Source organism: Artemia sp. Qi Xiang Cuo, chromosome 9 (assembly GCF_049724085.1).
Source record: "Artemia sp. Qi Xiang Cuo chromosome 9, ASM4972408v1, whole genome shotgun sequence".
Lineage (NCBI taxonomy): Eukaryota > Metazoa > Arthropoda > Branchiopoda > Anostraca > Artemiidae > Artemia > Artemia sp. Qi Xiang Cuo.
In genome coordinates this window covers 34,238,995-34,265,924 of record NC_142802.1, presented here as the reverse complement: position 1 = coordinate 34,265,924, position 26,930 = coordinate 34,238,995, and the positions used below count along the sequence as shown (strand labels likewise).

Genomic DNA, 26,930 nt, shown 5'->3' with positions numbered 1-26,930 from the left:
TCAGGTGAACACACCTTCTTCGAATAATTCATTATCACTTTTTAAAAATATGATGCAAGTGTTTATACTTCCAATATATAAAAAATACTCATTGAAAATATACAATAAACTAGGTAGTGTCGATATCCAGCCATAGAGTAACGCTTGGACAGCCGCATAGTTTTCGATGACTGGCCATAGAGTACCATTGGTACATCCAAATAAATATAAAAGAATAAAAAAAAGTTGAAAAATTTTGCAAGTCCAAAAAAATTCGAAGTAAAAAAAAAGAAAAGTGTTACTACAAACATTATTTTTCTAATTGTAAAAATTAGGACTAACATATTTATATCATTCTCATTTTGTTTTTCATAAATATTACATGTGATTTTTTTGTTTTAAATATATTTCTTTTCATTTTAAGACATGTAAAAAAAATTGAAAAGAAATTTTGTGTTAAAAAATATGAAAAATAAAAAAATAAAAGTTTCAAATAAAAAGTTAATGAAACTTAAAAAAGAATTATAAAAAGGGGGAAGGGCAAAACGTGAGGGGAGTGGGTATTGGGGCCCTTGAAAGCTGGGACATGGATGACTAATGGCTGCCGATGTATACTCTATTACTAAACAATGTTTTTAATTAGCCAGATTCTCCACTTGGTACTTGTTTGTTATAGCGGCCACAGCCAAGAAGTGAAGCTAGGTCAATCGAATCATTTGACTTGTAAATGATGTATGTAATATAATCCTATTCTGACATTTATATGATGTGGCGTGGGGTCCACCATTCCCTGAGATTTAACTTTAGTTGGTGATCGATTAAAATTTCAACCCTTTACCTGTTTCATTGTATCCAAATAAAAAAAAAATCTTATTACTGTCAATGGTTTAATCATGATATTCATATCCTGAGTTAAGACTCTTCAGACCATTTGAATGCCATGCTATTATGGGCGAAGAACATAACTTGGATCATTGACCTACATTAATACAGGTAATAAAAGGTATCTCATTTCCATAGTTCTTGCAATAAATTATTTGCCATCAGTATTGCATATCATTTTGGTCAGAAGTACATCGTCTTCTGATTACTTTATACGATGTACGTCCAGGTCCAGTTGTACGTTCTGAACCTTTACCCCTCATACTACTGGTATGGAAGGCATTGACAACCACCTTTGTTTCTTTTAATTTTTTCAGGTGGTGGGACAAAAACTTCTTTTCCTTCCAACGATTTATCCAGTCCATACTTTTGATTTCAAAAGTATGGTAGGTATTGATGACCTTATCCATGTGACAATCCAAAACCCAATCATCATCGCTATCATTTTCAATTTGTTTGGTTCGTTACACTTCGGCTTATGTTTCGTCAATATGAAATACGTATCGCCGAACCTTAGTTTGTTTTAGCAAAGGTATGGGGCACGCGGCAGGCTTCTATATATATATTCTCACTGTCGCTTGTCTTCTAAACACAGACAATTTGAGCCTTTTCTTGATGTCATGACGTCCAAATGGACCTTTAATTAGAAGTGGTTTCTTTGTAAAATTCTTTTTTATTTGACCTTTAACTTTTGCCTCTATTTGTCTTTTGTCATTATGAAAAACATATTGCCAAAACTCTGCTTCTTTCAATTGTTTAGGTGGTGGGACAAAAACTTATCTTTCTTCCAACAATTTATGCAGTCCAGATTTTTGATTTTCGAGGTATAGAAGGCATTGACGACCACCTTTGTTATCTTTAATTGTTCAGGTGGTGTGAAAAAACTTCTTCTTTTGCCTTGGCTTGTCTTTTATCATTATGAAAGACATATCGCCAAACCTTTGTTTCTTTTAATTGTTCAGGTGGTAGGACAAAAACTTATTTTTCTTCCAACGATTTATCCAGCCCACATTTTTGATTTTCAAAGGTATGGTAGGTATTAATGAACTTATCCCTGTTAAAATCCAAAACCCAATCATCATCGTTATCATTTTCAATTTGTTTGCTTCTTTACACCTCGGATTATCTTTCGTTATTATGGAATACATATCGCCGAACCTTTGTTTTCTTAACAAAGGTATGGTAAGCATTGATGACCTTATCCATGTCAAAATCCCAAGTCCAATCATCATCGCTATCATTTTCAGTTTTGACACATTTTGATTTTTGCTATCCAGGTTGATTTTCATTGAGTCGCTGTTCTTAATTTTCATTTTTGACTCCATCACTTGTTTGGTGCCGTATGTCTTCTAACCGCGTATTTCGTTGCTGTTCATTTTCTTTTTTAAATCACTCTAATCGTCGTTTATAGTAGCTGCAACTGCAAATTTTTCGGCCTTTCAATAGACATTATATTATACAAATAATTGTTGCGTCGAAAACTCAACAATCTTATTTAAGGTATGCATGACATCAAATAAGAAATACTGATATGAAACCATATATGATGTCACAAGAAACGCTTATATAATGCACTAACATAGTACATGACGTCATTTGCAAAAACCAAATAAGGCTCTTAACAACTTTTCTCAGACTTCTGACCTATCTAGATCACTTTTTATGCGAGAATATCCCAAGATGCTAATTTACTCGAAAAAACATGGAGCCATTTTCGAGAAACAGAATAAATATATACATTCACAATTACGGAGTCTTGTAGGAGGGCCAGTACCACTTCCCATAATTTTTGGAATAAAATATCGTTAATAGCTTGTTGTTTTTTGGGTTGGGGGTGTCTCAACCCCACAGTTTTTGTTATATGATCTTTGGTATATTTTAAACAAACTAACTATCTCAAACTTATGATCGGATGGACTTTGGGAAAAGAGGGCATGGGGGAGACGGCTGTTTGACCTCCTGTCCCTTTTGACTCTGAAAAAACGAATTGAAACTTTAAATTCCCGGTGAATTAGCCCCTCCGAATTTTATGTGACCACCCCTTCCACAAAAACCTTGTATGCTCCCGGGCCCTAAGTTACAACACTTGTTCCCGAGTTCTGGGGTGCTGTGTTTTTCCTGCAGTTTTGTTATGTGATCTTTGGTCCGTATATAAAATTCGATTGGATACATCATGGGAAAACAGGGCATGAGTGGGGGGCTAGTTACCCTCTGATCGCTTTTGACTCTTAAGAAGGGAACTTGAACTTTCAATTTGCAATCAAATGAGCCCCCTCTGAAGTTTATAAGGCCACCCTTTCTATACTACTACTACTGCTAGTACTACTACTACTAACAACTCACCGTAGCACCAAGTCCTTTGAGGCTAATACAGCTAGGCACGCTCCTCCTCCGTTCCAATCTATTCAAAGCCTCCCTTTTTACACCCTCCCACGAAGCTTCCATTTCCTTTAAATCTTTCTTTATGACGTCATCCCACCGCAGACGAGGACGATTTGCTTTCCGTTTAGCCCTAGACGGTTGGTTGAAAAGGATAATCTTCGGCAATCTGTCATCCTTTATCTGCACAACGTGCCCTAGCAACCTCAACCTTTCCTTCATTATAGCCCTAGAGATTGGTATTGAACCAGATGCTTCGTACAGCCTAATGTTTAAAATACGGTCAGTCAGCCGGGTACCCAAAACAATCCTTAAGCAATTTCTCTGGAAAACATCTAGCACATATTCATCAGCTTTTCGGAGTGCCCATGCTTCAGAGCCATGTTTGACCACTGTGATCACTTCTAATATTGTAATCTTGGTTTGCAGACTTATCTTCCTATTCTTCCAAACTTTTTTTTAACTGTGAAAAAACACCCTGAGCCTTGGCTATTCTACTTTTAACATCTTCACTGCTCCCACTATCTTCACTAATAATACTACCAAGGTAAGTGAAGCTGCCCACCTGATCAATCTTTTCGTTACTCAACGTCACCTTTTCATCTTCACTTATTCCTAGCCTTAGTGACTTAGTCTTCTTAACAATAATTTCCAAACCTATTCTATCACCCTCTAAAAGTTTATTCATTTTGCTCACACTTTTATCTAGGATGCTTAAATCATCTGCATAATCTAAGTCCAGGAAACGTTTTCCTCCCCATTTGACTCCGTGGTCTCCCATTGCCTTTCCTGTGCTCCTTAAGACAAAGTCCATCAAAATAATCCGTATAAAGGGGGATAGAACACAACCCTGCTTAACTCCTGATTTAATACAAAACCAGCTGCTAACCGCAGCAGTGTTATTCTCGTACATAGCACTAATCACTTCAATGTATTTGTCTGGTATACCATACCAGGATAAAATCTAGCACCCATTCCATAACAACCATATATGCCCCAGGAAATAACTTAAAACGCCTACCAAGGGCTTTCGAGGGTTGTTTCGACCTCAAATTTCTTAGTATTGGATTTTTGAATTATTCTTACCAAAATGGCTATCTCAAAAGGTTTATCGGTTATGTTTGGGGAAAAAAAGGTATTTGGTGGGGGGGGGGCTAGTTGCCCTCCGATATCTCTTGACTCTTAAAAACTGAACTAGAACTTTTAATTTCCTATGAAATGAGCCACTCTGAAGTTCATACGAGCAATACCCCCAGGGCATAACTTACAACGCCTGCCCCGGATTCTGGAAGGTTTTGTCGACCTCAGGGTTTTTGTTATCTTACCTTTGTACTATATTTGACAAAATAACAGTGTCAAAATTTATATCGGATGAGTATGGGAAAAAGGGCAAGGGGGGGGGGCTAGTTGCCCTCCGATATCTTTTGACTCTTAAAAAGTGACCTCGAACCTTCATTTTTTTTAAATTAGCCCCCTCTGAAGTTTATACCAGCACCCCTTCCTTAAGAAATAAATATGCACCAGGGAAAAACTTATAAAACCAACCCCCGGGCTCGGGGTGGGGAGTGGCTGTGCAGATCTCAGAGTTTTTGTTATCTGATCTTTGGAGTATTTTAAACCAAATGGTTATCTCAAAACTTTTAGCAGTATAGCGTTGCCTCTGATCAAAACAAAATATGAACATGTAAATTGTCAAAAGTGTGACACAGCAATCCCACAAGGACGGTAAGTTGTGGCTAATTTTGAACTAACCAGATGGCGCTACGTGTATACTTTTTATACTAATTCTACAATTGCTGTAAATAATGACGCTAAGGCTATTGAGATGAAACTTTAAGGGAACTTTTAGGGGGAGTTACAAATAAACGAAACAAAAAAACTATATGCATATAAGTTTTCAATAGAACATGTTAGCAATACTATTGGCTGTGTAGCGCTATCATAGAATAGCAATAATATTGAAACTTTTAAAGGAGCTAATTCGATTGGAAACCAAAAGTTTTAGTGCCCTTTATAAGATTCAAGAAATATTGGAGGGCGATCAGCCCTCCTCCCAAGCCCTTTAATTTTCGAAAACATCTAATCAAAAGTTTGAGATAGCCATTTTGTTCAGCATATTTGAACGATCCATTCACTATGTCAGTAGTATTGGGTTAATCTATTTGTCAGGTACCCTGTCCCACCATTCCGGTGGGGCCCTGTCCCACCATTGCGGCGGGTGCCCTGTCCCACCTTGTCGATGGGTGCCCTGTCATACCATACAAGCGGGTCAAAATTGGAGTTACTAGTCCCTCATGTTTTCTTTTTGTACTTAACAAGAGCAGTAATATATTAAGATGGACATTCTTATCTCAAATTTTGTGATTAAGATTTCTGGGAGTTTTTCTCTAAGAATGCCAACAGTTAGAGCGGGCCTCCCTTTATCTCAAGCGAATGTTTAGAAGTGAATTTGAAGTGATATTAGGTCTTATAAACGACGTTTTTTTTATGGATTATAATAAACAATTGGATGAGAATCTTTTTGTACTCTAAGGGTTACTAACCGATTATTGATTTTTGACTATTGATTATTGATTATGACTACAACTGGGTAGGTATCATTACTGTAATGTAATGGTACTTTTCTTCCATTGGATGAAGAAAGCACTACTCTTTTCTTCCTTAGTGGTTTAAGATCATGAAGGAGGTTTAACAGGAATTCCCCCAATGCGGTCGACTACATAACCAAAGGTATAGATGTCGTTATTATTAACTATAGCTATAGATGGTGATATGTTTTCTTTTCGTACGACACGTTTTTTTAGCTTTTAAGCTGTTTTCCATTGATTTTATGAAATGTGTCTTTGATGTCAGAATCCAACGTAAGACCCAAGATTTTCTGTGCTAAAAGAACGACACTATACTCGACTGAGCCAACTAGCCACTGACAATATTATGATTTTAGAAATATATTCTAATGCATTCAATGTATTGTTTCCGGGACGTTGGGCAACTGATGTTCCGTGTCACAATATCGTAACAGGTTAATTGCACCATCGATTTATCAATTGGATTTTTTGTAAGTGGTAACAGTGATATGTTTCTGGGTATCATTTTTGTTATCCTCCTGAGAATTTGCATACCACGATGATTTGAGATGCATACTAGATAGACGTATTCTTTTGAAGGTTAATGGAACTCTGCACATCGGTTTTCCATTACCGGGCTTACGCATGAGTTTTGGCCCCCACATTATCATCCAGAATCCCTAGTACCCATCCAGGGCTCCATATAACAACTCCAGAGCCCCAGGTCCCACACCAGGGAACCGAGTCTCCAATCCACCGCCCCCAACGGGCTCCAGCCCTCTCCATCCAGCCCCCCCCACCAAAATCCCCCTTTTTTAAATAGATTTTTATGATTTTTTTTTTATCTGAGTAGGGTTCTAAACCCTATGCTTTCTAAAATCCAGAATATAATCTGTACTTTACTGAAAAAAACTGTTTTAAATGTTTTCACTTTTATAACTTCAAGAAATCAAAAATTAATTTAAGAAAAGATTTTAAGGAATAAAAATCAACATACGTATTTTAAACTGACAATGCACATTTTTTTCAGTAAATTCAATTGAATTTTTTTCAGTAAAGTACAGATTATATTCTGGCTTTTAGAAAGCATAGGGCTTAGAACCCTACTCAGATTAACTACTCGTTTTGAGTTTGGTTTACTTTAAGCTCCATTCGTTTTGGGTTTTACGTATTTAATGTTATGCGTCTGTAATATCTGCGTTTCTGTTAGATTACTTGACTCTATTTTTGCTCATTTTTAATTCAATCGAACTCTTTAATTTGTTCTGAAGAGATTATTCTGTTGAAAAAATTTTTTTATTAATAAACATGAAAAGTAGATTATTTGATTCTATTTTTGTTCATTTTTGGTTTAATGAAGTTCTTTACTTTTTTTTTGAAAAACTTATTTTGTGCAATTTTTTTTTGATCAATAACCATGAAAAGGGCTAACACCCCCTATTCAGAATACAATGAACAATATAAGTAGAAATTATGAGAATTTAACTTTCAATTTGCTGAAAAAAAAGAAACGAGTTTGGTTTGACAGTCTAATATACATATACTGATATTAATTCCCTAAAGTCTTAATAATTTTTTATTTATTAAGTTAGAAAAGGGAAAACTTTTAAGATGTGGTTTGTTCCGCTGTATATTGTAAATTATGTTTCGGTCTTGAGAAGGCATGGGGTTAGTCAACCCTAGTCATGTTAACTTCGGCTCGTTTTGAGTTTGACTCGGTTATTTATTCTAATTTCTGTTCGATTTGGGTTTCATCTATTTATTGATTTTTGGCATTTTTACAATTGGAAAAATATTTGACTTTATTTCTGCTCATTTTTTGTTTAAAGGAGCTATTTACTTATCTTTGAAAAACTAACTTTGTGGATAAAATTTTTAAAACTAATTTCCATATAAGAACAAAATGGTATTTTAGCTTGAATACATTCTTTTTATCTATAGTCGTGTACTATTTTCTGTCAAGATTAATAAAGAGAACAGATACCACTACAAGAATGCAATTCAGTTGTGATCATTCGCTTTAAAATACCAAAAGGATAGTCAAGTGCAGGTTTAATAGAATCAGAAAATTTTATGCTCAATCCACAGTTTAGTGGACACATTTTAGTGTGAAGATGTTAGCTATGTCTTGACTTCTTCAAATTCCAAAATCTTAATTTAATTTCAGCTACAATTCGAATTAGTAATAAAGTTAACTTACCACATCAATTAATTGTGACATTCGAAGCCCCAATTTTACAGTTAGTGTATCTGAGTCGTTCCCAACAGGACGAATGACACGGTTATAATCGGTTAATAGATCATCATAAAGCTTAAATGCCTCAGCGTCTCCACGTATCTCTATTAAGAAGTTTGAGACCGAAATAAAGAGGAACATAGCTGTTATTTCCATATCTTCGACGCCAATCGTGTCATGGTGTCTTCCTGAAAACGGAAAAAATATGAGCCAAGTATGAAACGTTTTTGCTGATACTGAGATCATTGCAATAGCTAAACCAACAATAGAAGGAGTCTTATCACACTATTAATTAAACGTAAATTTGTCACAAAATAGGGTTCTTTAAACATTTCAAATAACTGAAGTAAGGTGTAACTCGTACTAATAGTAACCGAAACACAAAACAACAAATTTTGACAAACTTAATATATATATATATATATATATATATATATATATATATATATATATATATATATATATATATATATATATATATATATATATATATATATATATATATATATATATATATATATATATATATATCCACAGCCAAAAGGTGTTTTCTGCCATTTTGTGGTACAAAACCAAAATTTTACACCCAAATAGGACCATAAATGATCGCACGAAAATTCCAAGACGCCCAATCAATATAAATCTATCTGAAAATTATACATGGAGCTTCTCAGATTCAGGGACAGTAACGCCGCGCCTTGCATTGGCATATTCTTTCCTAAAGATGAACGTAATCCGTTCAAAATGAACGATTAATCCAGACAATGATTTTAAAGCTTCAGTTAATTTAAATGAAAAACAAGTTTTTTCAAATAAAGTTAAGAAGTGACTTTAAAATTTAAAACGGATAGAAATTATTACCTATTGGAAGGGTTTTGCTCCCTCCTCACCAGTTTGGTCTTCAGAAAATTGGTACAACAAGTTAAACTTTAGTCTAATGAGCGGTAAATTGAGGAGGGAGCAAAACAACTCTTATATGTAATGATTTTTCTTCGGTTTAAGTTTTAATGTTGCTCCTTACTTCAATTTGAAAAAAAACTAGCTGTTTATTTAAGTTCTGTTCATGTTTAAATAATGCTGGGAAATCTTGCCCCCTCCATGGAAAATCGCCCCCACAGAAAATCCCACCATGGAAAGATCCTCACACGTAAAATACCCCACCCTCTACCGCCAGGAAAATTCACACCAGACAATATCATTTTCGCTGAGAATTCCCACCGGAAAATTTCTTGCGGATGATTCCACCTGATAAGTTCTTCTCAGTACACTCTCATTTGAAAAATAACTTAATTTCTGATTGTTTTTCATATCTTGCCGGATATTCCTCCCTCTGTAAGAAATTTTCCCCGGATCCCCCCCCCCCAGTGAAAAGTTGCTTCTGCAGAACGTTCCCCCATGGAGTATTTCTTCTGTGAAAAATCCCCCCCAGAGATACATTCTCTAGACAATTCCAACCCAGTGAAAAGTTCCTGCGGATAATTACCCTTGACATCTCCACATGTAAAATTGAGTTGGTGAAGAGAAAGTAAGACAAATAAAAACAATTTTGTGTAGAAGTTCGCGCAAATTCCCCCAGTGAAAAATTAAACCCGGTAAGTTCACACCCTGGAAACATCCCTCTTCATGAAAATTATCCATTTGGAAATACCCCCATCCGCCTTGCAGAAAATTCACCCCCCTTCCCCGAAAAATGTCTGTATACTTCCCGGTAACAAATACCATGTGTTAACCATCGGCCAATTTTATAACTTATGGACCTTTCCCAATGGGCTGTGGGGAGTTGTTTTACCCCTAAAGGCATAGTTATTGGACCTTTTAACTATACTGAACAAAATTGCTATCTCGAAATTTTGAGCAGACGACTTTGAGCAAAACAGGGGCGTATCAGGGGAGCCTGTTGTCCTCCAGTATTTTTAGTCACTTGAAAGGGCACTAGAAATTCTAATTTCCGGTCAAATGAGCCCTCTGTCGATATTCTATGGCCATTGATTTGATACGTTCACTCTTCGAAAAACGAAAAACAAAACACACAAATAAATTAACACGCATCCGAGATCTTTCTTCTGGCAAAATATACAAAATACCGCATTTTTGCAGATGGGAGCTTGAAACCTAGACAGAAGGATTCTCTGATACGCTGAAGCTATTGGTATGGTTTTCATTAAGATTCCTTGACTTTCTGGAGGGTTTGCCCCATATTTTGGAAATCAGAAAAATTTTCTCAGGCTCGAAACTTTTGATAGGTAAAGCTAAACCTATTGAATCTTATGTATGTGTAATTAAATAAAAAATAAATTTTTTTTTTTACTGAAAGTAAGGAACGACGTTAAAACTTAAAACGAACAGAAATTATTCCGTATATGAAAGGGGCTGTCCCCTCCTCAGCGCCTCGCTCTTTACGCTAAGTTTTTTTATTGTTTAAAAAAAAATAGAGATGTGAGAAAGTAAAACTTTAGCGTAAAGAGCGAGGTGTTGAGGAGGGAGCGTCGAGTCGATGAGGACAGCCCCTTTCATATACGGAATAATTTCTGTTCGTTTTAAGTTTTAACGTCGTTCCTTACTTTTATTTAAAAAAAACTTTTTTTTTTACTTAATTTTTGAATGTTTTTTAATTAATTCAGGTTTTGATTGTGGCTCACCGTACATGAATAATTAAAACAAAATTTGTATATTAATTTTACTTTTATTTGGTTTAATGGCTTTCTCGAAACTTGTTTAATTTTATTCACGAACGTTTTCATTAGTAATAAATATACATAACTTACGAATTAACTTACGTAACGAACTTCTGTATTCATAGGTTTTTAATGCGTATATTAGGGGTTCGCGCCCTAGTCAATACCTTGCTCTTTAAGCTAAAGCTGCTGGAGGATATCTCCCTTCTTCTTGTATAAAGATGTACTTTCTATGTTATATACAACACTGCATTCGTTTCCTCAACGGCACAAACGAGAGAGAGAGAGAGGCGAGGGGCTAATTAGCACCACCATCAAACCATCCAAGGGGTGGGTAAATGCTAACCGGAGCTTCGTGTTTACCAGGATTTTTATGATCCCATTTTACCATTCACTTACTATTCTAATGTTTCATTATTTCTTGGGGGCATTATATTCTAGCCCTTCTGCTGACGTCCATGGGGACATCCCTGGTAAATAGATAAGATCAAGAAGCTCACATAGAAAACCGTGAAAATTAAGACCTTTAAATCCATTTTTTGTATTTCAACCCCCGAACTGTGAAAATTTAATTTTCGTCTCATGAAGCATTAATGCTTTTAATTAATGCTTTTAATAAATTAAATTTAATTTTCGTCTCATGAAGCATTAATAACAATTGTTATGTGAATATTGAACTTGAATATAACAAACTGGAGTTAAAAGAGGGAGTGGTAGCCTCCTTTACATTCATAGGGGCTTTAGGATTGACAGTTTGTGCTGACAAACTGTCAATAAAGAGCAACATATGTCAATAGAAACCAAAAATATCATAGAAAATAATAGGAAAGAACAACATCGGTCATTTAGGCTTATTCTAAATATGCAACATTTATTAATATGAAAGTTGTTCATCAAAAGATATTAACAAAACAAAATTTGCCCTTTTTAAGAAATAGCGGTTCCAATCCCCTAAAAACGGGCGTGGTCTTGATGAAAATTATACAATGAAATTTGGCATGTATGAGAGCCCCAAAGACATTATTCACAAAATATGAAACTTCTTATTTAACTCTTTTAACTGAGTTTCTTCAGAAACTCAGAACTCAGAACTTACTTTTCCAGATATGGGTAGTCGCGTATACATGTTTTTCCCTCTAAGGTGGTTGTAGATTGCTTAAAGAGAGTTCACTTGCATGATATTTGAAAGATCTAGTGTCCTTTTAAATCGCAAAAGAGATTAAAATGCATGAAAATGTCATAATCTAGCATTTTAGGATATAAAACAGTAATTTTGGGCAGAACAGGACTGAAATATTATCAAACAGAAATTTCAAAAACTGTTGACAGCATATTTATATAGTTCCCCAGTCTCAGAGGCCACACTGGCGTGCAGTATACCATTTGTCCCTCAAATTACAAGCTATTCATAAAACATGAACCGTTATTATAGACCATTTCTCCAAAACCATTTCTGTAGGAAGTAAATTACTTAGAAAAATGATACTTGTTAGACTAAAAGAGGGTGTAGGTCAGGTTCTAAGAGAAGAAAATTTTGGCTTAGGAAGAGGAGAGGATGCGTCAAATAAATTTTTACTTTTAGATAAATAATGGAAAAGCGTATTATAAGCAGCGCAATATGCTGCCTGAGTAAATAGCGACGTCGCCACAATATCTTTTTTCAACAAGGCACATCGTACAGAAGTAGTCGTCGTAGAAACTTCGAAAGGAGGTCATTTGATGACCCGTCCCAAACCCGTCCAAAATTTTTTTTTATATATTCATTTTGTTCAGCATAGTTGAAAAGGTCCAGTAATTATGTGTTTGGGGATGTCACGCACCTCTCCCCACAGCCCTCAGGGTAAGACCTATAGGTTATGCTAGTTGCCCATTGTTGACAGCTTGCCCATGACGACAGTTTTTTTTTTTTTTTTTTTTTTTTTTTTTTTTTGCCAAGTAATTACCTCTTAAACATAATATAAGGTTTTTGTGGCAGGGGTGATCGTATAAAATTCAGAGGGGGCTTTTTTGATTGGAAATTGGAAATTCTAGTGCCCTTCTTAAAAGTTAAAAGTAACCACACACTCTCTTTTTGCTAAATGCATCCGATCGAGATTTTGAGATAGCCCTCCATACCACTTCTCCTACCCCCGCCCCATCCCCACACACAGACAGCCTTAAGGGCAAGGTCTGCAAGTTAAGCAATTCGTCCACTGTTTGTATACAGTATATGTTATTGAGAAAGGTGGGCTCTGTTAACTTTCCAGGTGAACCTTCTAGAGAATGTTGAGTGAGTGTAGGAGTGTTGACGTAAATCAAAATACGTTATGTGCATACCGGTTGTGAAAAGGACATAATTCGGGAATGACTGAGTATATTGGTTTGGAAATTTCTAGAAATAATGAGCAAGGATATCAATTGACCAAAAAGGCAATACTACTACTTCTACTACTACCACTACTACTATGACACTAGTATGATTAAGGCTAAGCGTATGAAGGTGAAAATTTAACAGAATTATTGAGGGAAAGTCTGACCTAAATAAAGACACACTATGTTAATGCAGATTGTCAAAAGGGTGTATCTTCAGAATTGATTTGGGTATTAAGTTGGAAGTAGCGGAAGATCAATTGAACTAAAGGTAATATGCGCATGCTTCTATTAATACAACTACTACTGCTACTATTGTTACTACTACTACTACTACTACTGCAACTGCTAATACTATTACAACTACTACTACTGCTACTACTACTACCACCACTACTGCTACTAAACTAATCCAACTACTACTTTAATTGCATTTATTTGTAAGGTTAAGAGTATTAAAATGGAAAAGTCATCAAAAGGGGGATCAAAAGGGTGCATCGGTAATATTTAGGAACGGCTTACCGTATCAAGATCAAACTTCTGGGATATTATGAGGGAAATGTTTAACTGACCAAGAAGCAACATGTAGGCTACACGTTGCTACTCCTATAAAAAGTCCTACTACTTTTACTACTGCTACTGATACAACACTATTGCTGCTGCTAATTACTAATTCTCCTACTACTACCACTACTTCTATGACAATAGTGCCATCAAGGCTAAGTGTATGAAGGTGGAAATTTTTAGAGATTATTGAGGCAAAATTTGAGCTAAAACAAAACACAGTATGTGCATGGAGATTGTCAATATAGGTGTAATTCAAAAATGGATTTGGTGTTAAGTTGGAACTTCCAGAGAATTCTTAAACAGGAAGATCAATTGGCCAAAAGGAAATACGTACACCCTACTTTTACTGCTACCACTACTACTACAACAACTACTAGTACTACGGCTACTACTACTGCCATTACTACTACTACTAATTCTAATACTACTGCTACTACCACTACACTAACTGTACATTGCTGTTAATACTGCAACTAGTACTACTAGTACTAATACTACTACTGTGACTATGTTGCAACTGTACCTTTACTGCTTCTACTCATACTACTGCACTACTAATACTGATACTACCTCTACTGCTGCTACTACGATTACTACTGCTACTACCAATACTGCTACTAAGGCTAAGGCTACTACTATTAATTGTACTGCTACTACTAGTACTGCTGCAACTGTTTACTACTGGTACTGCTGAATTTTTTCTGAAAATTGGCACACTACCATTTCTCGATGTTCAGAAACAATATAAAAAACAACAACTAATGAAAATTCTTTTCCCCCTCCCAGCAACCTTAAAATTTTTGTAAATCGTGTGCTGACTGGAATTAGACACCCGTGAAGGTTGAAAGCTTTGAGGATAAGTAGGAGGAGTTTCAAATAGTAATGTATTTGTTAAAAAATTACTTGATTCTAAGCTTTTAGAAAAAGACATTCTCGTTTGGTAGATGTCAAGTGAGTTTTAGATTCTTAGTTACTTCGCAATAAATGCTGCACATTGCGGCAGTACAATTACAGAAGTAATTTGCATACCAGGGGCTAAGATTCGGTGATTATTGTTCGTTTAATAAGATTGTTCATAATAAGATAATTGCCCTTTTTCTGGTGTGAGAAAACGATCTAGATAGGTCACGACTTAGCGAAATTCACTTAAGTCTCTAATTAATTTTGAAAAATCATTTTTCCTCTGAATGACGCTACAAATACCCAGACGTACAATATCTTAATGATTTTAATTTCTACAGGCAATAATATAAAATGAAATTTATGTCGTTTTACGAAAGAGATTAATTTTTTTTTCTTTTACCGAGCGTAGCTCAGTCCCTTAATGAAAGCTCAGGTATTTCAGCTGTTTTTGTACAAAGACAGGATTTCGTTTACCATCTTGTACTACGCGTTACTTATGGTTTATAATATGTGAGTGTTTTGTATTTTTTTCCTAATGTTGTATAGGGTCTTCCACCTCGTTACGTTATTTCCTTGTTTATGTTAACCATTTAGCTTATAAAAAAAAGAAAGAAAAAAGGGAACTCCGCTTACAAAAGCTTCAGGACATACAACCGTAATGTTTGGGCTTTTACGAACTCCACCTGTTTATTATATATTTTCATTACGTTTGGACTAAAACTTAAAAGAAAATTTTCAAATTGACTTATATTATCATGATTATGCCTCTCTTGAAAGTATTTTTGACAATCCGAGCTATTACATGCTCGTTCACATATTTTTATATTGCGATGCTGCTTGGTTGATGAGTAGCCTAATAAAACAGATATTTTAATAGGGAATAATTAAGAGAAAAATTTTTAAGAGGGGAAAAGCTGATGTAGAGCAGAAGCTAATGAATTGCCTTGGCCGTAAGGAGATAGGACACAATTCTTCGTTGGCTTATTTGACAAAAAGGACGGGAACTTTAGTGTTAATGCATCTATTTTAATAAATTGAAAAGAGGCCAATAATTATTATTTGAATACCTGCCTTACCCCGAGAAATGTTGCCTGTTATGCACTTAAATCGTTAGAATATTCTCTATCCACGGGAATTAATCAATATGTAAAACTTACTATTATTCCTTGAATTTTTATCTTTTTTTATATAATCCTCATAGAACATTCGTCTATAAATTTGGAATCCATATGTAGTATAGGCCCTACTATCCAATAATTTCACAGACTACACTTCTGTCTTATTTGACACGAACAAGTGTTCATTCTACGATAGTCTCAACTCTTCGTTGTAGAAGTATATGCCGGGAACTGCCTTGCGTAGAAGCAAGATATAAAATAGAATGAATTCGCTAGAAATCGGATATTCAAGCAAACGGCACTAGGTACATTTTAGTCAAAACATAAAAAATTCTGACATTCTCATCTTGGAAGCCAGCGCAGTTCATTTCTAGAATGCAGTTCTTTTTTATAAAATAAGAATTTTGGTTATATTAATTTTACAAAGATGCTTTCTCGAGTCTCAGGATCCATCAGTCCTAGTGGTTATTAAATAACAAAAACAAGTTTATTTAACTGAAAGTAAGGAGTAACATTAAAACTTAAAACGATCACAAATTATTCCGTATATGAAAGGGGCTGTCCTCTCCTTAACGCCTCGCTCTTTACGCTAAAGTTAGACTCTTTCTCACAACGCTATTTTTTAAAACAATAAAAGCAATAAAAGCTTTTTAGGGAAACACCCCTAAAAAAGCAAGTAATCTTAATGAAATCACACCATGAGATTGATTCAGGATATTAGAGAACCTTACTGTGGAGGTTTCAAGCTACTATATACAAAAATGTGGAATTTTGAATTTTTTGCCAGAAGCAAGATCATGGATGTGTGTTTAATTATTTTTTTTCCCCAGGGGTGATCGTATCAAACCAGTGATCCTAGAAAATTGAGAGAGGGCTCATTTGATTGAAAATCAAAAGTTCTGGTGCCCTTTTTAATTTACCAAAAATATTAGAGGGTAGCTACCCCCGTCCCACCCCTTTTTTACCCAAAATTATCCGATCAAAATTTTGAGAGAGCAATTTGCTTCAGCATGGTCGAAAAATCTAAAATTACGTCTTTGAGGATGCCTTGACCCCCCTCAGCCTCCGGGGGAAAGGCTGTAATTTATGAACTTTGCACATTGCTTAGATATAATATTGGCTATTGGGAAGTTCAAATATGATTTTCGAGGGGGGAGGGGTTTGATTTTCTTTTGGGGTTGTTTAAATGGGAGGATCTTTTCATGGAGAAGTTTTGTGGGGGACGGGAATTTTCCATGGGAGGGGGAGCTGGATTTCCCCGCATTAATTACATAAACTATCAGAAATTAAACAAAAAACAAGTTTTTTCAACTAAGAAGTACTGAGGAGGGGGCAAGACCCTAATATACGTAAGGATTTCTTTTCGCGAGTTTTAATTTTGCACCTTACTTTCAGTTGATTTTTTTTTATTTAGTTGAACTACGGGGTGATTGATTGCTTCTCGGAGAAAAATGAAACATGAAAGAACAAAAACGGGTTATTACTCTTTCCCAGATTGTGGGTCTATGTGTGAAGGTGTGTAGTGTTTTATTTAATTTGTGAAGCACTAAAGGGTTTAAGAGATAATATATTTGAGCGTCAGAAATCAATAAAGGGTGGCTGGTACGTCTGAGTGAGAAAAAAAAATTATACCATTCGAAATATTTCTTGGGCTAAGCACGGGGAACGTTAGAAGTTGAAGGTTATGGATAGCAAGTTGTTCAAGTCTAATTACAAATCTAAGAATTTTATATATGTATGGATTTTTATTTTTCTATTTATTACCGTGACTTGGTAGCTTTTTTCCGATAAATATCACATACTATCACAGAAAAACATATTTCAGATATCTCAAATGCCCTCCTTTTCTAATAAATTGTAGCTTTGGACAATGAATTACATGTTTGCATCATGTACCACGCAAGGTGATAACGTGAAAATAGTTAAACTAATACTTGATTTTAGTGCAAAGCGGTTAAGCTAAATAGCCAAAGTGACAAGCTAAATAGCCTGAAACTAGAGGTCTAAAAGTATATCCCTCAAAATTGGTAAAATACAAGTTTAGCAGGCCCAAAATCAACTATGTATGAACCGACCTTTCTTTTTCAATGGAAATCTTTAAATAAGCGCGTCCACAAAGTTTACTGAAAACTCCTTTCTAACTACAAGCTGATATATTACTGAATTCTCAAGATGGTAGGTAAAAAAAAACCTTATTACGTGCTTTTAGTGAGAAGTGTAATATTTTTGCTGCGGCCTTAGTTGTATTTTAATGTTTTTAAACACGAATTCGGTTATTTATAAATAATCCTCTAAATTGTGCGTTGATTGCTATCGTGTGAGTTCTGTCTTTCTATTAAATTCTCTACAAATAAAAAATGACAAATAAGAACATCAGAGTCAACTTTAATTTTTATTACTTTTTTTATTCAACCTTCTAGACGATAACAATATTTTCTCCAGGCATCCCTTTTAAGAATCTATCTGTTTGGCCTGTCAAATTTACTTTGCCTTAGAGCTGTTCTACCATTTTTCAAAAGCTATTAGGAGGCCAGAGCCCATACAACATGTTGACCGTAATTTTTAATTGACCTCTTGACCGATTTTAGCCAAGAATTACCGCTTTTTTCCTTAGCAATATATTTATTTTGCTTAAAATTTTCGTTTTCATTTTGGGCTTCATTTTATTTATTCACGGTTAACATTACGAAGACAGGAATCCATTTTTTAATATTGTAATGCATATTCAGTCAAATAGTCCAAATTAATCGTCAACAAGTTGCAAAAAGGTACAACGGCGCAAGTCTCAATTTTAGTTCCAAGCACCGCTTCAAAGCGCTAAGGTCAGAGCATTTTTCCTGGGGAAAACTAGTTGAGATGGATTCCGGAACCATCTTCATGTAAAGTTGTGTGTTGGGATTTTTTTTTTTATTATGCTTAGCAAAGCTCTTCTGACTTTAGCATTTCTTGGACTGTTTCAGGTTAAATCAAGTCCGGACGCAAAGAGGCTATATGACGATTTGCTGAGCACTTATAACAGAATTATTCGGCCCGTTTTAAACCATTCAGATGCAATTGTCGTGAAGTTAAGATTAAGGCTGTCTCAATTGATAGAATTGGTAAGAAAAGTAAAGGCTTTTGTCGATTATAAACCGAAGCTCTGGGAAAGGGATTGGACAGGGTTCATAGGGATGGGGGGAGAATCTAAATGGACCGAAATAAAATCCATATATTTATCGGTTCAAATATAACATGAACGGTAACAATATACTAGGCTACTCCATTAGTGTTAGGTAAATGGCATAATTAAATACAAGTTAACGAGTGTGTTGTACTGAAAAATAAGTTTTTTCTTATATATAATTGCGTACGTATCAAGTTTTTCACAGTTTGTAAATGACGAGAGAAACTGCTCGCAAGGGCCAAGGTCTAAAATAGTCTCAAATGCCTTTTTAGTAGAGTGGAGGGGATGGAAAACATAAAAAGGCAATGTCTTGTCCCGAGCCGGCAAATGTGGCTTTGGAATCCATTCGATCAAATTGAGATAACGGGGAGTCAATTATATGTAATACCTTTAACGATATAATTTCGATTTCTTAAATATCTATTGATATTCTCACACCTTTGGTACTCCTATTTAACTGAAGTGACCCACCAGCCATTCTTCAGCAATTTTTAACAACATAGATTTTTTTTGAAAATCATGATACAAATAGTAGTGTTTAATTTGGTCATATACATCCTCTAGTTGACCTGATAAATAAAAGTTAATACCCTTCCCAAAAACTTTTATCTATGCTCTTTTACAGCCTGGATACAATTACACTGTTTTGATCTAGTAAAATTTTAAGAGCCGAAATAGTAATAAAAGTAGCCCCAAAAACTTGAACTTAATACCCTCAGTTGTTCTTCGTATATTGCTGAGATGTCTTATTGACAAGCAGCATACAAACAGCGTGTTTTGATTTAATTTTAGAACGACATTTAGTTTTTAAGCATAATGGGCAAATTACATGACTCTGGGGGTTGACCTACCAAATGAGTCTAGAGATATAATTACTAGACCATTCAACTATGCTGAACATAATGGCTGTATTAAAATTTTCATTGGAAGTGTCTGGAAAATTACAAGCTAAAGAGGTGGGCTGCTTGCCCTCCAATCAGTTTTGACTCTTAAAAGGGTATTGGAACTTTTAGTTTTCAATCAAATTAGCTCCTCAAATTTCAATCAAATTAGCTCCAATCGACTAGCTCAAAATTCATGACCTATGAAGGTATGAAGGTGAAATTTTCAGAGAATATTTCTGTTGTACGGATGACAGCCTGCCATCCGTATGCAGGTTGTCAAAAGGGCATATCAGCAATATCTTAGGAACAGTTTCGTGGGTGACATCGTGTTGAACTAACCAAAAGACAATATTTGCATCATAATACTAATACTTCTAGTCCTACAACTACTGCTAATATTACTATTACTACTATTAACTGTACTCCTACTGCTACTACTATATTTTCTGGTGCTACTGCTACAACTATTAAACCTAAGGGTATTAAGGCGAAAATTTTGGGCCATATTGCAACTGTATTGAAATAAATCGAAACACAGTATGCCCATATAGTTTGTCATGAAGACATATCAGCAATGCTTCAGGACCGGTTTACGGTATTAAGTTAAAATTTTCATCGTGTGTTGAAGGGGATGTGGAAAAAAGGTGCTATTTGCACACTGCTGCTAATGCTACTACTACTACAACAAATATTGCTACGCATAATTACTGAACCTTTCAACAATGCTGAAAAAATTAATGTCTCAAAACCTTGTTTTGATATTTATTATGGGAAATATTGGGCGTGGGAGGGGGGGGGGTTTTCCCAAGTCACTTTGAATCTTAAAAAGGACACTATAACTTCCAACTTAAAATCAATTGAGACCTATCTGAATCGAATACGACCACCCATTCCGCAAGAACCGTATATGTCCCAAGGGAATAACTTGAAGCCCTTGCCTCAGGGCTCTTGGGGGTTGTACCAACCCTGGAAGCATCGTTATATGTTCTTTGGACTATTTTAAACAAAATTGCCATCGCACAATTTCAATTAGATGCATTTGGTGAAAAGATGGGTAGTTGGGTGGGGGTGGTACTTGACCTCCATCACTATTGACTCTTAAAAGGGAGCAAGATTTCAACCAAATGATCCACCTCTAAAGCTTATACAACCATCCTTCTATAAGAACCTAAATACCCCAGGAACATAACTTACAACCCTCGCCCTCAGGCTCTGGTGGTTTGTATCAACCTCAAAAGCGTGGTTATATGATATCTGGCCTAATTGGATAAAAGGACTGTCCCAAAATATCTATTGGATACATCTCACAAAAACGACGTGTTTGTGTATGTGTGTGGGGGGGGGGGTCTATCTGCGCTTTGATCACTTTGATTCTTGAAAAGGGCACTAGAACTTATGATTACCAATCCAATGATTCCCCTCCAAAGCATATACGACCACCCTTTTTATAAGAACCTTATATGCTCAAAGGGCATAACTTACAACGCTGTCCATGAGAGCTTTAGGGAGGGGGAGGGGGGAGGGGCGTGGTATTCCTCACAAACATAATTTCAAAAACCTTCAACTACGATGAATAAAATTATTCTCTCTAAATGTTGATTGGAGGTGTTAAGGTAAATGCTGAGCGGGGAGGAGGAGATGTTTAATCTTAAATCACTTTGACTCTTAAATAGGGCACTATAACTTCCAATTTCAAATCAAATAAGTCCCATCTGATATTTATACGACCACCCATTCAATAAAAACCTTATATTTCCTCAAAAATAACTTACAACCCTATCCCCTGGGCACTGGGGGGTTGTGTTCTCCCTAGAGACATTATTTTATGTTTTTTGGACTATTTTGAAAAAAATAGGTGTCTCGTTATTTCAATCATATGCGTTTAGTGAAAGGAGGGGGTGTAGGAGAGGGGGGGGCTAAATGCCGTCCATCCCTTTTGATGCTTAAAAAGAAACTAGAACTTCCAATTTTCAATCAAATGAGCCTCCTCTAAAGTTAAACAACCATCCCTTCCAAAATACCTTAAATACCCCCTGGGCATAACTTAAAACCCTTGCCCCTAATCTCTGGGGTTTGTTTTAACCCCAAAATCCTTGTTATATTCTATTTACACTATTTTGAATAGATTGGCTATCTCAAAATTTCTATTAGATGCACTTCGGAACAATAGGATGTGTGTCTGTGTGTGTGTGGGGGGGGGGCTGCCCTCCGATCACTTTGACTCTTAAAAAGAGAACTATAGCGTCTGATTATCAATCCAATTAGCCCCTCCGAAGTTTATATGACCCCGCTTTCTATAAAAGCCTCATTTCCCCAGGGCATAACTTACAACACTTGCTCTGAGGGGGATTTGATATCCTCAAAGACATAATTTCCAGACCTTTCAAATACGTTGAGCAAAATGGCTATCTGAAAATTTTGATTGGAAGTGTTTGGGGAAAGACGAGCATGGGGGGGGGGGTGTCCTCTGATCTCTTTTGACTAGTAAAAAAGGCACTAGTTCTCTTAATTTCCAATCGAATGAACCCTTTTTGAACCTTCTACAACCAAACTTTCTATAAAAACCTTATATGCCTCAAAGGCATAACTTACTAACCTTATCCCGAGGGCTATGGGGAGAGAAGGGGGTTTTCATCCTCAAAGACATAATTTTCAGACCTTTCATCTACGTTGAACAAAATGGCTATATCAAAATGCTGATCGAAAGTGTTTGGAGGAATCATGGAAACGGGGGGACCATTCACCCTCCGATTGCTTTTGACTATTAATAAGGGCACTAGAAATTTCTATTAGATTGTATTTTGGGACAATACGACGTATGTCTGTCTGCGTGGGGGGGGGTTGCTGCCCTCCGATCACTTTGACTCTTAAAAAAAGAACTATAGTGTCTGTTTACCAATCCAATAAGCCCCCTCCGAAGTTTATATGACCACGCTTTCTATAAAAACCTCATATGCCCCAGGGCATAACTTACAACACTTGCCCTGAGGGGGGAATTTGTTATCCTCAAAGACATAATTTTTATTATGTTGAGCAAATACGTTGAGCAAAATGGCTATCTGAAAATTTTGATTGGAAGTTTTTGAGGAAATGACGGGCGTGGGGGGGGTTGTCCTCTGATATCTTTTGACTAATAAAAAAGGCACTAGTCCTCTCAATTTCCAATCGAATGAACCCTTTTGAAGCTTCTACAACCAAACTTTCTATAAAAACCTTATATGCCTCAAGGGCATAACTTACTACCCTTATCCCAAGGGTTATGGGGGGAGGAGGGATTTTTCATCCTCAAAGACATTATTTTCAGACCTTTCATCTACGTTGAACAAAATGGCTATATCAAAATGTTGATCGAAAGTGTTTGGAGAAATGATGGGCGTGGGGGAACCATTCACCCCGATCGCTTTTTACTATTAATAAGGGCACTAGAACTCTCAATTCTCAAGTAAATGAGCCCTTTTTGAAGTTGCTACGACAACGTTTTCAATAAAAACCTTATATGTCCCCAGGTCAAAACTTACAACCTTTGCCCTTGGGGCTGGGGTTGTCAACCTCAGACATAATTTCCGGACCTTTCAACTTCCTTTTAACAAAATGGCTATCTTAACATTTTGATCGGACGTGTTCGGGGAAATAGTGGGTGTGAGAAGGGGTTAGTTGCCATGCAATCACTTTTGAGTATTAGAAAGGCCACTAACTCTTTGAATTTCCAATCGAATCAGCCCTTTTTGAAGTCACTACAACAACGCTTGCTATAAGAACCTTATATACCCCCGGGGCATAACTTACAACCCTTGCCCTAAGGGCTTTGGGGGGAGTGTCATCCTCAAAGACATAATTTCCAGACCTTTCAACTACGTTGAACAAAATGGCAATCTAAAAATTTTGATTGAATGTGTTCGGGGACATGGTGGGTGGACAGGGGGGATAGTTGCCCTCCAATCGCTTTCGACTATTAAAAATAGTACTAAAACTTTCAACTTCCAATCTAATGAGCCCTTTTTGAAGTTTCTACGACAATGCTTTCTATAAGAACCCTACATGCCCACGTGGCATAATTTACAACCCTTGCCCTGAGGACTGGGGGGGGGGAAGTGTCACCCTTAAAGACATAGCTTTCGGATTTTTTCAACTATGTTGAACAAAATAGCTATCTCAAAATTTTGATTGAATGTGTTTGGGGAAATGGTGGTTATGAAGGGGTGTTAGTTGCCCTCGAATCACTTTCAACTGTTAAAAAGGGCACTAGCCCTTTCAATTTCTAATCGAATGAGCCCTTTTTGAAGTTTCTACGGCAAATCTTTCGATACGAAGTGCCCTGGTCCACCAAAAAAAAATAAAATAAATAAACAATACATCGTCTCCACATCGTTCTTTACTTAGACAGCGCTATTGCGCTGCCTATGATTAAGAAAATAGTATTTTATGTCTTTTCGGTTTTCTCTATCAAAATCCAGATTTCGGCTCACAATTTATATGTTCGACAATGGGTACTATCTACATGTTGGGCTAAAACGCCTTGGATCGATGGGTACGGGGAAAAATATTCAAATATGGAATGAAAATCTGCCTGATATTCCGTGTTCTATACGGCTGAACCTCTATACTATCTTCAATATAGAGATATGTTAAGCATCTATCCCCTTCCAAATGCCCTGAAGGTCTCAGTTGAAGTCCCTTAACCTTTCCTTGGATATTACAGATACATCTTTTGACAACCATGGATACATTAGTAGTAAGAGAGGTGCTGATTTGAACCGTGCTTGCGTAATTTGTCTTACCTCTCGCCTGAGGCATGAATATACAGTGTAGTCTAACCGGTACATTGACTTGCCAGGGTCAATCACCTATTACTACGAACGATACTTGCCCTACCAAACGGGTTTTCTAATGTGACACTCATTTTTTTTTTTGGGGTCAGTCGGTTGGAGAGAGCTGGCGGCTATAAGGCCATAGGGAATCCCGGTCCTACATTCAATCCTACATTCACGCCTACATGAATATGCAGTGTAGTTTAACCGGTACATAGGCTTACCACGGGTCATACACCTATTACTACGAACGATACTTGCCCTACCAAACGGGTTTTCTAATTTGACACTCATTTTTTTTTTGAGGTCAGTCGGTTAGAGAGAGCGGCGGTCACACTAACTTGGTTAGTAGTTCGATTCGAATATAAGGAGTAATTTTCATTGTAGTTCATATTAGTAAGAGAATTGAATTCAGAGAGAGAATAGTTTATTTGAGAGGATATTAGTGGAGAAAAAATGAGTGGTACATTTACATTATTGGAGATTAATGATGGAACCGACAGCAGCAGCAGCAATGATATACGAGTACCCAATGTAGCTGTGGAAATAACCGCTGGCTGTAGACTATGCCTTGAATGGGATAGTATGTATGCTAGAAATGTGATATCATTAAGCAAGTTTAAGCAGGAGGAGCAACTATGTTATGCTGGAAAAGTGGATATTCTCCATATAAATAAACTTTGGTCAGCATTATATGTCCTATCGAAATATATTGATTAGAACAAGATGCATCACTGAATATTATTATTTTAATTATATTCAGTAAAAGTGTTTATAAGTCAATGGTATTTTTTCTTTATCTATTATAATATCTTTTTATGTTCTAGAGTACAAAAATAAATTCTGATTAGTATGAAGATGGTTGTGGGAGAGTTACGACTCTAAAAAATGGATAGATTTGAGAAAGAGTGAATCATGAGGAATCTAGTTCTGATCGACAAACGTTTGATTCTAGTTGACAATTTTATATAGTGGTCTTTTCAAAAGAAGTTATTTTCTCGAGGAATGCTTGTTGATATAATGAAAACTGATTATCCATCATTAGACTGTTGTAAACAACAAAAGTACGAAAGAACAAAAGGGAAATCTTTTTTTTTTTTTTTTTTTTTTTTTTTTTTTTTTTTTTTTGTAAGACAGTGGAGATAATTTGAATGAATATTTCGGCCCTATGTCCAAGGGCCGTCCTCAGCAAGACAAAAATATATAAAAGAAAAAAGACTCACAACAACATGCGACCAATAAAACCAAAAAAGTGGAAATTCTTTCAAAACAATCCTAGCATCATTACTTCAGCGAAGTTCAACCAGGACTCTCTTTTTGTAAGACAGTGGAGATAATCTAAGAATTTTTGCTGGCTAATGATCCAAGGGCACGTCCTCTGCAACAAAAATATATAAAAGTAAAAAGACATCACGGTCAACATGCGCCCCATAAGCAAGCCGAAAATAGCGACGAAGACCACACTGCCTTTCAAACAATCACAAGCATCATAACGTCAGCGAAGATCAACCAGGGAAATCTCTTTGTAAGACAGTGGAGATAATTTGAATGAATATTTCGGCCCTATGTCCAAGGGCCGTCCTCAGCAAGACAAAAATATATAAAAGAAAAAAGACTCACAACAACATGCGACCAATAAAACCAAAAAAGTGGAAATTCTTTCAAAACAATCCTAGCATCATTACTTCAGCGAAGTTCAACCAGGACTGAAGATATCATTGGTCAATTGCTCCCCATAAGCAAGACGAAAATAGCGACGAAGACCACACTGCCTTTCCATCACAAACAACAAATGTACGAAGAACAAAAGGGAAATCTTTTTGTAAGACAGTGGAGATAATTTGAATGAATATTTCGGCCCTATGTCCAAGGGCCGTCCTCAGCAAGACAAAAATATATAAAAGAAAAAAGACTCACAACAACATGCGACCAATAAAACCAAAAAAGTGGAAATTCTTTCAAAACAATCCTAGCATCATTACTTCAGCGAAGTTCAACCAGGATCTGCTGGTTGAACTTCGCTGAAGTAATGATGCTAGGATTGTTTTGAAAAATTTCCACTTTTTGGTTTTATTGGTCGCATGTTGTTGTGAGTCTTTTTCTTTTATATATTTTTGTCTTGCTGAGGACGGCCCTTGGACATAGGGCCGAAATATTCATTCAAATTATCTCCACTGTCTTACAAAAAGATTTCCCTTTTGTTCTTCGTACTTTTGTTGTTTGTGATGGAAAGGCAGTGTGGTCTTCGTCCATGTTTCTAGACTGTGTATGAAGCTTCTACGTCGTGGTCCAAATGCATTTACACAATTTATTGATATATTGATCACGACACGGCAAAAATGATATTGTGGATCCTGCTTTTAAACATTAGTTTTGAAATTTGGGACTTTTTTCATGAGAAAGATGGTGCTCCAAGGATG

The 26,930-nt window shown here is 36.1% G+C and overlaps 2 protein-coding genes across 3 annotated transcripts in view; one reads left to right on the top strand and one right to left on the bottom strand.

Annotated features, from left to right (window-relative positions):
* The window catches only part of LOC148948592 (acetylcholine receptor subunit alpha-like 1), a 202,996-nt gene extending 187,181 nt beyond the window's left edge, over positions 1 to 15,815 (bottom strand). The window contains exons 1-2 of the mRNA XM_089094483.1: positions 15,695 to 15,815; positions 8,008 to 8,231 (exon numbers count right to left, since the gene is read on the bottom strand). Of these exons, the coding sequence (XP_088950609.1) occupies positions 8,008 to 8,231; positions 15,695 to 15,743 (273 nt within the window). The 5' untranslated portion in view covers positions 15,744 to 15,815. The remainder of the gene's footprint in view (positions 1 to 8,007; positions 8,232 to 15,694) is intronic.
* Positions 15,816 to 18,525: 2,710 nt separating this feature from the next.
* The window catches only part of nAChRalpha2 (nicotinic acetylcholine receptor alpha2), a 193,641-nt gene continuing 185,236 nt past the window's right edge, over positions 18,526 to 26,930 (top strand). For both annotated transcript variants that reach the window (XM_089094485.1, XM_089094484.1), the window contains exon 1: positions 18,526 to 18,753. In XM_089094485.1, the coding sequence (XP_088950611.1) occupies positions 18,568 to 18,753 (186 nt within the window). In that variant the 5' untranslated portion in view covers positions 18,526 to 18,567. The remainder of the gene's footprint in view (positions 18,754 to 26,930) is intronic.